Raw genomic sequence first — 12,687 nt, 5'->3', positions numbered from 1 at the left:
AGGAAGGCTCATTAGGTCATCCTCAAGCCCTAGAAGAAGGAGAAAGTCAAGCGAAGGTATGAAGAAGTCTTGGAAGCCCTAAATAAGCTCACACGTGTGGAAGCAACTGCTGCTGGGAGGGCCGAAAATTTCAGACCTGCAGTAGAGGCCGAAATTTTGTTGCTGGGGGTCGAAGTTGTGTTGTTGGAAGAGATTTGACTGGGTTTGTCTTGGACAAGGAAAGCACATCATCAAGGAGGCTGGACTTGGTCTTGGAAGGGTATTGGTCTTGGTCTAGAGGTCTTGGAATTCGTCAATTGAAGAATCTATAAGAAGAGAAGAGATTTGTGGGTTTTCCTCTCAAGTGGAGAGGTTTTGGCCCTAGCTTGCAACCTATATCTAGTGTTCTTGTGTAATTGTTGATTTTCTTGTTTTGGTAGCTATTTGATGATAAGGACAACATAATAATAAGAGAAGAAGTTAATAAGTAAGAAAAAGTAAAAAGACATCATAAGCAGTTATCAAGTATAAGAGAAATCATTCTAACTATTGCCCTATAGATTTCTTAATAGGGTGTTGGTAACTTGGGTGTCTGTCCCGACATTGTAGGTGGAACTGCATGGGTGTTGGGTGTTTGTCCCAAGGTTACTTGGGAGCGGGAACGACATTTTCACAAGCTCCTGGTTTGGGAGTGATTCTGGGAGCGTTTTTTATATAATATGTATTTTTATATTTTTTATATTTTGATGCATATATGTCAACAAAAGCATGTAGAATGATGAATTGGATATAAAAAACATAAAAAAACATGGATTGAACCATATAACAACAATCATCTAGAAGTTATAATCTTCATCAACCATGTCCACAAGTTAGTAACATAGTAACATACAACATATTGAGTCTCATGATTCATCAAGCTTAAAGTTTCAAACTTACAAAATTCAATATATAACATTTGTCATCATTGATCACCAAAGTTGTACTTGTAAGCCAAGTGTAACCATTACAACAAATAATGTCTAACATGAAATGAAATGAAACAACTTTCAACTTTCACGAAGCATCATATTCATAATTCATTACTAATGAGTTATAATTGCCAACTTCAAACTTCAAACTTAAATTGTCATATATTGTTTGCAAAAAATATCATAATAAATATGAAAGAGTCAATAGTTATAAAAACTACTAGAAACTAGAAAAGACAAGTAAATCTATTATCTATTGCTAATGCTTGGGTCTCTTGCAGCCACGAGAAATGTCTAAATGCTTGGGCCTCTTGCCGCCATGAGAAATGTCTAATTTTTTAGTCTTGTTGGATTATCAGGAGCTTTGTCATTAATATCACCCTCTAAGCATTAATACCCAGAGGTATCTTTGTCATTACCTTTGGATATGTATAGGGATCTTTGTCATCAATATCACCCTCTAAGCATTAACATAAGATAGAAAAAGCATAGCATGTCAAGTCAAGATTTTGTTTGAGTGATGCATACATTTTTAGGAGGGTCATGATAGAGGAGTTCGACAACCAATGTCACTAGCATCAAGGTACATAGAGGGATTGGTGCTCTTGATTAAATACGAGTTCCATACCCTAATACATGACAAAATCCAATGGAAACATTGCAATCCCCTCAATCCTAAAATCTTGAAAAACTGATAAGTTTGTTGGTTTTTGAATGAAATCTAAAATTCTACTTTCTTCATATGAAATCCGATGAGGTCGGAATCACTCTCAAACATCTTGAGCCATTTCATGGTAATGTTAAAAATTTAAGTAAAAGGATGAAAATGAAGATTAAGGAGAATGTCAGTGACATTCTCCTTAATCTTCATTTTCATCCTTTTACTTTAAAAATTTAGCATTACCATGAATCGCATATCAATACTAGGGCCATAGGCTTGATCGTTAGGCTGCCCTACTCAAAACTTATTTGTTTCTTTGAAAAAAAATTGCCTATGGAATATTATTGCAATTTTTTTTGCAAAAAAGACTAAACGCTCCTGAAAAACTAGGGAGCATTTTGTTTTGCCGAGAGCGATCTCCCAAAATTGCTCTAGAAGATGGAGCAATTTCGGGAGTGTGCTCTCGGCTAGCTCCCGAGTCGCTCCTGCTCAGAGCGTGAATTTGGAGCAGGGGCGCCCCCCCGCAACCCGTCCCATTGTTGCAAGTGGACTTACATGGATGTTGGTGTAGAACTATTGGAAGAGATTCTTCAGTGGGAGTTGCTGGAGTTGATAGAATATATCTTCAGGGCATTTGGTGTGTATGTGCAAGACAAATAAGAAACTTAACATGCCGAACATGGAGATTGGATGACAACAACATGGGGATTTGGAAAAAAAAAAACTTGACATGGAGTGATTTCAAGATATCTTTGTAATACTGTAGCATATTTAATTTATTGAGGAGCTTTGCAAGAATTGCGATATGGTTAAAGTTTTGTAAAAAGCTTCATAACGGGCAGTATATGGAACCATTATAACCAAAGGTTACTTGTGTTTTCACTGGCATAGAGGTGTGGGCCCCAAGGAATCTATAAAAGGAATGTAGTTGCGTCGTAAGAGGTGGGGTAGGAATATCCCTTGTGGGCAGATGTCATTCCTTGTACATACTGATAAGCTCCCTCTCCCAACGGTCGCCGACATTCTGGAAACCAACTGCAGTCATTTCCTTAAATTATGGAAACCAACTGCAGTCATTTCCTTAAATTATGGAAACCAATTGCAGTTAAATTAATTTCTCGTTGGGAGCTCCTGGAGTGGTCCATTACTCCCTCTGTAGTTCTCTACCATGATCTGTGGAACATTTGACACATAGCCAACAGAAGCTTGATGGAAGCTTGGCTATAAATACTTCTGTTTGGTCCCCAAGCTCACTAAGTCAATCCCCTTCAGTTTTACACCATCAAGCTAGAGTGAGAAGAGCTTGGAAGTGCTAGATATATGTCATCATTGCATTGATCTCCACGAGGCATTTCTAATTACGGAGTTCATTAATCAAATATTGACATTGAAATTTAGAGTCTCGATTCGTGGGCAGTTTCCCTTCCAGATATATCTTTCTCCTGAATTTGCCATCCAGATCTGTGCTGCTTCGCATTATCCGATTTGCGTTTGGGTTGTTTTGGGCAGTGTTGTTCTTATGCTTAGAACCACACATTATTAGTTTCCCTGCACAAAATTTCATATGTTTTGAAATTTTCTTTTTGCACAGTTTTGCCGAGTCCATGTTTTCATGCGTTGTTTTGTTTTGTCAACTCCCAAGCTAGCCAAGTTTCAAGTCCTGACGCATTATCAACAAGTCTCACAAAATTTACTCTCATAGTAAATTTTAGCCAAGAGATACATATATCGTGAGTATCTGCTAATCTGTAGCTGCTTCAGTGCAGGACTGAATTGCTACGTGGAAGACAAAAGGGAAGTGGATTGCCTCAAGCGTAGTGGAAAGTCCGATATCGGAGTGTGAGTAGCATCAATGGCCAGAGGTATGATTCATTGGGCATTAAAGTTTTTGATTGTTTTTAAGTGTTTATTCCGCATTATAGAATCATTATTATTCTATCATTTGGTATCAGAGCAATTTTTATCTCTGCCTTGGTGTTTATAGACATGCTCGATTTGGCTCAATGCCATATTTTGAGAATTTTCTGAATTTATTAACTATGCTCACATTTAATTTGCATGAATTGATTATTTCTGCTATAAATTAAAACATGCTATTTTTGATGAGTATACGAGACCCATCGTTAAATGTTATGCATGAATATTATAGTTTTATTTATGCAAATTATCATTATTCTCATATCAAGCTAATTTTTATGCATAAAAGAAATAATGTATAGTGATCCATATAATTTTTAATTGATTAGAGAATAGCCACAACATCTTTAATTGAATAATATTATATATTATTATTGATTAGGATCACATAAAGAATAATTAGACATTAGTTGTAATTAATTATACTAAATATAATAAATTTTATCCTACATGAATTTTTATTATATTTATATAATTAATTAGGATAAAATATTAAATTATTCATAACTTACCCACAGGAATTATGAATTAATAGTTTTATCATCAAGTTCAAATCTAATATAGAATTTATATCAAATTATAATCATAATATACCCTTTAGGATTATGAATTAAGTAAATAATTTGATAAATTCTATCATAAAGAATAATTGAAATTGCTTGAATTGAAAATTTAGTCCACAGACAATTTTTATGTCATTAGATTCAATTTTAAGCATGATTTACATTGGTAAAGCATGAAATTTTATTTTTAGGCCTTAATTTTAACATAAGCATGTGATCTTTAATTTTATGTTGTTGTACAACCTGCAAATTTCTCTGAAATTCGTCGTGATATCCCTGAACTTAAGGGAGATAACTATAAGGTCTGGAAGGAGAGAGTTCTCCTTCATTTGGGGTGGATGGACATAGACTATGCTATTAGGAAAGATGAACCACCAGCACTCACTAATACCAGCACTGCAGCGGACATCACGCTTTATGAACGATGGGAACGATCTAATCGCCTAAGCATGATGTTCATTAAGACTAAAATTTCAGCTGGTATTCGTGGTTCCGTTGATCAGCATGAAAAGGTCCGAGACTTGTTGAAAGCCATTGATGATCAATTCGTCACTTCAGACAAGGCACTAGCAAGCACCCTAATCATGAAGTTCTCATCCCTAAGGCTCACCAGTGTGAAAGGTGTACGCGAGCACATCATGCAAATGAGGGACACTGTGGCTCAATTGAAGAAACTCGAGGTTGAAATATCGGAGTCCTTCCTGGTGCACTACATCCTGAACACTCTTCTGCAACAATACGAACCCTTCAAAATCTCATACAACACACATAAGGATAAATGGTCAATTAATGAACTTATGACCATGTGTGTTCAAGAGGAAGGGAGACTGGTGATGGAACTGGGAGAAAGTGCAATGCTGGCAACGCAAGGAAAGGGAAAATCTCAAGCCAATCGGAAAGGGAAAGGTAAAGTACCTCCCCAAGCCGATATCAAGAAGGATTCCAAGTGTTTCTTCTGTAAAAAGAAGGGACACATGAAGAAGGAATGTGCCAAATTTCAGAAATGGCTTGCAGACAAAGGTAATCCAATCTCGTTTGTTTGTTATGAATCTATTATGGTTAACGTCAATATTAACACCTGGTGGATTGATTGTGGATCAACAATTCACATTTCGAATTCCTTGCAGGGTTTGCAAAACCTAAGGAAGCCAGTGGGAAGTGAGCAAAGCATCTTATCAGGAAACAAGATGGGCTCGCATGTGGAAGCTATAGGAACATGCTATTTAACTTTAAGTAGTGGCTTTGTTTTAGAATTAGAAAAGACCTTTTATGTTCCAAGTTTTTCTAGAAACTTGGTTTCAGTTTCAAGGCTTGTACCTTTTGGATATTCCTTTAACTTTTCAGAAACATCGTTTGGTTTATTTTATAATTCTAATTGTGTTGGGAATGGTATTTTGTCTAATGGTCTTTACTGCATTAATTTACAAAACAATGGCACTTATGATTCAATGTGTGTTCACACTGGCACTAAAAGATGTGTTATTAATGAAGATTCCTCTAAATTATGGCATGGAGACTAGGTCATATCTCCATAGAAAGAATTAAAAGATTAGTAAATGAAGGGGTACTTAATACTTTGGATTTTACTGATTTTGAGACTTGTGTGAACTGCATAAAGGGAAAGCAAACCAACAAGTCAAAGAAAGGTGCCAATAGGAGTTTGCACATATTAGAGATCATACATACTGATATATGTAGTCCAGACATGGACTCACACGGTTAGAGATACTTCATCTATTTTATAGATTATTACTCATGACATATGTATCTCTACATGCTTCATAAAAAGAATGAAGCATTAGATGCCTGTTAGATCTTTAAGGCTGAAGTAGAGAAACCATGCGGCAAGCAAATTAAGATCGTGAGATCAGATAGAGATGGAGAATATTATGGTAGATACACAGAAGATGGACAAGCACTTGGGCTATTCGCAACATTTCTTCAAGAGCATGGGATTGTTGCCCAATACACCATGCCTGGTTCACCCGACCAGAATGGTGTAGTAGAAAGAAGAAATCGAACATTATTGGACATGGTGCAGAGTATGCTTAGCAGCTCCAATCTTCCTAAATCCTTGTGGACTGAAGCATTTAAGACAACAGTGTATATATTAAACCGAGTTCCAACCAAGGCTGTTCCTAAAACGCCATTGGAATTATGGAAAGGTTGGAAACCGAGTTTGCGACATATGCGCGTTTGGGGATGCCCGTCTGAAGTGAGAATTTATAATCCACAAGAGAAGAAGCTGGACCCAAGGACCATTAGTGGCTATTTCATTGGATATGCTGAAAGGTCTAAAGGTTACAGATTTTATTGTCCATCTCACAACACTAGGATTGTGGAATCAAGAAATGCAAAGTTTCTTGAAAATGACTTGATCAGTGGGAGCGATCAAACCAGGAACATAATTTCTGTGAAGGATCATTCAGAATCTCAACCTTTCACCTCAAGTGATAGATTGGTTATTGTTCACAGAACCCCTCAAGTACAAACTGGTGTTGAACAACCAATTGTTGAAGTTCCACAAGCTGCTGAGGGCATTTCAGTAGATCAGGTAGTTCAAGAGTTGCCAAGAACTTTTGAACAACGAGTTGAACCACATACTTCTCAGGAAGATGATGGTACAACATTAAGAAGATCTACTAGACCAAAGAGATCAGCAATTCCTGATGATTATGTTGTGTATCTGCAAGAATTTGACTACAACATTGGAGCCGAAAATGATCCTGAGTCTTTTTCACAAGCCATGAGTTGCAAAGAATCAGAATTATGGTATGATGCCATGAAGGAAGAGATGAATTCTATAAAGAGTAACGAAGTTTGGGATCTTGTTGAGTTGCCTAATGGTGCAAAAGCCATTGGATGTAAATGGGTCTTTAAGGCAAAGAAAGACTCATTGGGCAACATTGAGAGATCCAAGACAAGACTTGTTGCTAAGGGATTCACTCAGAAAGAAGGAATCGACTACACGGAGACTTTTTCTCCTGTATCTAAGAAAGAATCCTTACGCGTTATTATGGCATTAGTAGCCCATTTTGACTTGGAGTTGCAATAAATGGATGTGAAAACGACATTTCTCAATGGATATCTAGAGGAAGAGGTTTACATGAAACAACCTGAAGGATTCCCCTCTAGTGATTGTCAGCAATTGGTTTGCAAGCTCAAGAAATCATTATACAGTTTGAAACAAGCATCCCGCCAATGGTATTTGAAATTCCATAATCTAATTTCTTCTTTCGGTTTTGTAGAAAACATTATGGATCAATGTATATACCTGAAAGTCAGTGGGAGTAAAATCTGTTTTCTTGTTTTATATGTGGATGACATTTTGCTAGCAACCAATGATAAGGGTTTGCTGCATGAGGTGAAACAATTCCTCTCTAAAAATTTCGATATGAAGGATATGGGTGAGGCATCTTATGTCATTGGCATTAAGATCCATAGAGACAAATTTCGAGGCATCTTGGGTCTGTCTCAGGAAACCTATATTAATAAAATTTTAGAGAGATTTCGGATGAAGGATTGTTCACCAAGTGTAGCTCCCATTGTGAAGGGTGATAGGTTCAATTTGAACCAATGCTCGAAGAACGACTTTGAAAGGGAACAAATGAACAACATTCCATATGCTTCTGCTGTCGGAAGCCTAATGTATGCTCAGGTTTGCACAAGACCTGACATTGCATTGGTTGTGGGAATGTTGGGACTATATCAGAGTGATCCAGGTTTAGACCACTGGAGAGCTGCAAAGAAAGTAATGAGGTACCTTCAAGGAACCAAAAACTACATGCTTATGTATAGACGAACGAACAATTTGGAAGTAATTGGCTACTCAGATTCTGACTTTGCTGGATGTGTTGATTCACGCAAATCAACATCAGGATACATTTTTATGATGGCCGGTGGAGCTGTATCATGGAGGATTGCCAAGCAGACCTTGATTGCCACTTCCACTATGGAAGCCGAGTTCTTCTCTTGTTTTGAGGCTACTTTACATGGTATATGGCTTAAGAGTTTCATTTCTGGACTTAGAATTATGGATTCTATCTCTAAGCCATTGAGAATGTATTGTGACAATTCAGCTGCTGTTTTTATGGCTAAAAACAACAAAAGTGGGAGTCGAAATAAACACATCGACATTAAGTATTTAGCTATAAGGGAACGTGTTAAAGAAAAGAAAGTGGTCATTGAGCACGTCAGCACTGAGTTGATGATCGCTGATCCTTTGACTAAGGGCATGCCACCGTTTAAATTCAAGGATCATGTAATGAATATGGGACTTGGTTCCATTATGTAGTTTCTCATTGTATGGACAATGTTATTTTAATGAAATTCTTAATTATTGTGATGTTTTTCTCATATTTATGTGCACCTTAATTTGATTTGAGAGAATTCATCTGTGTAGGACCAAGAATAAACATAAGGTTTATTCATTAAGAAATTGTTGCCACATAAATTATAATAGAAATAAATACATAGTAATACATGGAAGATAATACTCGTCATTAGAGGACTTATCGCCATGATTCATGTATCTATTACTTAATACAGATTTTCAATGGGTTTTAAGATGAGACATTAAGATTGGAAGTATGTACCAAGTGGGAGAATGTTAAGCTCCCTCTCCCAACGGCTGCCAATATTCTAGAAACCAACTGCAGTCATTTCCTCAAATTATGGAAACCAACTGCAGTGATTTCCTTAAATTACGGAAACCAATTGCAGTGAAATTAATTTCTTGTTGGGAGCTCCTGGAGTGGTCCATTACTCCCTCTGCAGTTCTCTACCATGATCTGTGGAACACTTGACACATAGCCAACAGAAGCTTGATGGAAGCTTGGCTATAAATGCTTCTGTTTGGTCCCCAAGCTCACTAACTCAATCCCCTTCAGTTTTACACCATCAAGCTAGAGCGAGTAGAGCTTGGATGTGCCAGATATATGTCATCACTGCATTGGTCTCCACGAGGCATTTCTAATTACGGAGTTCATTAATCAAATATTGACATTGAAATTTAGAGTCTCAATTCGTGGGAAGTTTCCCTTCCAGATATATCTTTTTCCTAAATTCGCCATCCAGATCTGTGCTGCTTCGCATTATCCGATTTGCGTTTGGGTTGTTTTGGGCGGTGTTTTTCTTACACTCAGAACCACACATTATTAGTTTCCCTGCACAAAATTTCATATGTTTTGAAATTTTCTTTTTGCACAGTTTTGCCGAGTCCATGTTTTCATGCGTTGTTTTGTTTTGTCAACTCCCAAGCTAGCCAAGTTTCAAGTCCTGACACATTATCAACAAGTCTCACAAAATTTACTCTCATAGTAAATTTTAGCCAAGAGATACATATATCGTGAGTATCTGCTAATCTGTAGCTGCTTCAGCTCAGGACTGAATTGCTACGTGGAAGACAAAAGGGAAGTGGGTTGCCTCAAGCGTAGCGGAAAGTCCGATATCGGAGTGTGAGTAGCATCAATGGCCGGAGGTATGATTCATTGGGCATTAAAGTTTTCGATTCTTTTTAAGTGTTTATTCCGCATTATAGAATCGTTATTATTCTATCACATACTGCTAGTAATGATTTAAAAATGTCTCAGTTACCTTCTGGATATGTGTGTTCACCATGCGGTGTAATTGCATGTTCCTTTTTTCTTTCACAATATACTGTAATATGGTGTGGGAGCATATGGGTCCATTTTTATTTTTAACAAACATTGCATTCTCCAGAAGAAAGAAATGCCACTCAATCTTTGTTTTGCATGAATATTTCTAGCTACCTACCTAATCATCCATCTGTTTCGAATGAAGGGGCACAAGAAATAGAATTTGATAGTCCATAGGTATCCATTACCTGAAGATTCGGGGGCCCCTTGCATTCTCACAACAGATGTTTGGTTGTTTCTGAGTTCTCATAGATCAAACAAAAGTCATTTGTAAATTCTGTGCAATGAAGTCTATATTTGATCCCAGGCTTTCCACGATGACCAACTACCCAAGCTCTCTGGATGTAAATAATGAGCATTTTGAATGCCTGTGTAACTATTCAAACAGTGGAATTTTCCTTTACCCTTATCTGTTTTCTCAGGTGGAAGAGGCCAAGTTTCCTCTGTTCATTTAGAATAAGATATCACTATCGACCCTACAGACTTCCCCTTAATCATAACTCATTTATTAGTTTTTCTGAAGCACTGTATTTCTGGGGCTTTCCAGCATTTACTGGACATTTTAATTTCCTTGTATTTTAGGGTTTCTTGTTCAAATGTTATCCCAATCTAGGTAATTAGGGTGAACTTGCAGACTCAGTCAATTGCCAGTTTCTTTATCTCACCATATTCCAAGAGAATTGTGGATATTTATCTTGAGTTTAATGTCACACACATGCTGTTATATCTCTGTATGTGTTCTCACAACTTTTATTCTGTCTTTCCTGATACAGCAGCTGCCTCGAATTTAGTTCCGTTTGAAATTTTCCTCAACATTTGACATTCATCTGAGACCGAGTAGAATTTATTACATGGTTAGCAGGTGGAAATTATCAGCTAGTACAGTTCATTAATTGGCAATTCATGGTGCCCAAAAGTTTGATATTCTGGGGTTATTATTTGCTAACACAGTATGAGATGTAATACCATGTGTGAATGTACTGCTGTATCAGGAATCTGAATCCATTATGACTATGGAAAACTCAAAATTACTGCATTTCCCTTGTTTTATCTATAGTTCTGTCTTTTTGAGCTCTTTTCTGAACTATGGTATATAGAAAAGAAACCAACATCTTCTTGTCTTTCAGTGCCACATTACTCATGGATCAGATATGAGGCATGATTTAGGAACCCTGCTCCAAGAAGACGACCTACAAACTGTGTTTAGTTCGCAGCATCCACCTTCTTGCATCCTTCAGTTAATGTCTGAATGTTTGGAGCGGTTACAACTGGTTGATTCCAAACAAAATATTTTGGTAAGCAAAATTGTGCATTTGAACTCTAGCTTCATTCATTGCATGCTATACTCTTATAAATGGCATTTTTATTCTTGAACTAAATTTTCTTGATGACATTTTTCCAATGTGGGCATGCGTCTTGCAGAATGCAAAATGATAAAAGTGAAACTTACCAGAAATTTATTTTCTTTCCAAACTAAAGTTTTAGACATTTATATCTGCTGTACTCCAACGTGAACTGGACAGGATTCACATATATGTCAATTCAATGACAGCATCGGTGTGTGTGAAAGGCTCATTGGAATCCCAATTCCATTGTCCTATACTCGGCTGACTTCAAGATTTCTAGTCCTTTGGCATCTCACTCTTCCTATCATCCTTTGGGATGAATGTGAGTGGATAGTCGTACCAGCTACATTTGTCAGTGCAGCATCTTTGTTTTGCATTGAAGAAGTACGCCCTTGATTTACCTTTGGAGAATCTTGTTTATGCTACTACTTGATGGCTATTGTGTATTCTTTCCTGCATTGATGCTTGTGCCTTCTTCTGTAGGTTGGAGTTTTAATCGAGGAGCCTTTCCCTATGCTTGCATTACAGCAAATGTGTACATTAGCACATGACAATATTAGGGAAATGATTAATCTCCATAATTCAATTGATGATAACATGTACACAGAGAAAAAGATCCTTTCATACAGAGTTGGTTCAAATGGCACTGGATGGAGGAACAGAGGAAAATAAATGAAACTGTAAAATATGCCAGAAATAAGTACAGCTCGAGAAGGAATGTCAAGAAGCACCTCATAAGCCATTTTTATTATGGGTTCTGTATTGTAAGTTCAAGGGCTCTGAGATTTTGGTACCTAGAAATGAAATTCTGGGCAGAAATAAGTATGGCTGTAAGTTATGTTCACTCACTATGAACCACAAATGTGTAGTAGCAATTTATAAATTTTTAAACAGGACAAACATTTAGGGATAGGAGTTACCTATCAATGCAGAATTAAGACTTCTTAAGTGAAGGTTAGATCCGTCACCCAACTCAGTGGAGCTTCATTTTTGGGTGATACATGGATTTAGGAAAAACATTTATAAAGAATCAGCTCCACTATTGTAAATAGCATATAGAAGTACTATGCAGTTCTGGCTTGAATTTCTGGTCTTTGCTTTGCCTCAAAACTCAAATAGAGTTGATTCAACACAAAGAGGGCGCTGGCAAAGCTAAACTATTTTCCAGACTTGTATATAATTATTAATTATCTTGTTTACTCAATGATGTTTGTATATTATGGTTAGATATATTATATTGTGAGTCTCACCAAGATCTTCTGGATATATTTGTTTCTGTACAATTTGATAGTACTTGATGTCTCAGTTAATCGTCAACTTAAATTTTCTTAGGTAACTACTTAAGTGCATACACGAACAACAGAGATCAGTAAAATACCTAGCCATGTACTTCAGCTTGCTTATTTGTGTATTTCTTAAACATACATATTATATTAATGTACTGAGACTAATAACCCCACGTTTGTATATTCCTCGAGGGAAACTGAACTAGATAAGTTTCCACACAATATTGTTTTGCCTTGTGAGGAAACCTTATGATGAATTTTCTTTCCTGAGATGCTGCTAGTTGACAAGGCACCCAGGTTTCGTCTT

General features: G+C 36.8%; 1 protein-coding gene across 2 annotated transcripts in view; it reads left to right on the top strand.

Moving 5' to 3' along the window:
- LOC149151593 (voltage-dependent chloride channel 1, chloroplastic-like) overlaps nucleotides 1–12,298 on the top strand; it is a 32,597-nt gene extending 20,299 nt beyond the window's left edge. The window contains exons 2-4 of one of the 2 annotated variants that reach the window (XM_089445960.1): nucleotides 10,876–11,043; nucleotides 11,272–11,478; nucleotides 11,578–12,298. In XM_089445960.1, coding sequence (XP_089302086.1) covers nucleotides 10,876–11,043; nucleotides 11,272–11,478; nucleotides 11,578–11,766 — 564 coding nt within the window. In that variant the 3' untranslated portion in view covers nucleotides 11,767–12,298. The remainder of the gene's footprint in view (nucleotides 1–10,875; nucleotides 11,044–11,271; nucleotides 11,479–11,577) is intronic. The other variant, XM_089445961.1, reaches the window with a different exon arrangement.
- The last annotated feature ends 389 nt before the right edge of the window (nucleotides 12,299–12,687 follow it).

This window comes from Pinus tabuliformis, chromosome 9 (assembly GCF_031772625.1).
Source record: "Pinus tabuliformis cultivar Carrire ecotype Pingquan chromosome 9, CPIR1, whole genome shotgun sequence".
In the NCBI taxonomy this organism is placed as follows: domain Eukaryota; kingdom Viridiplantae; phylum Streptophyta; class Pinopsida; order Pinales; family Pinaceae; genus Pinus; species Pinus tabuliformis.
The sequence above is the reverse complement of the archived record's forward strand: the minus strand, read 5'-3'. Positions and strand labels throughout refer to the sequence as shown.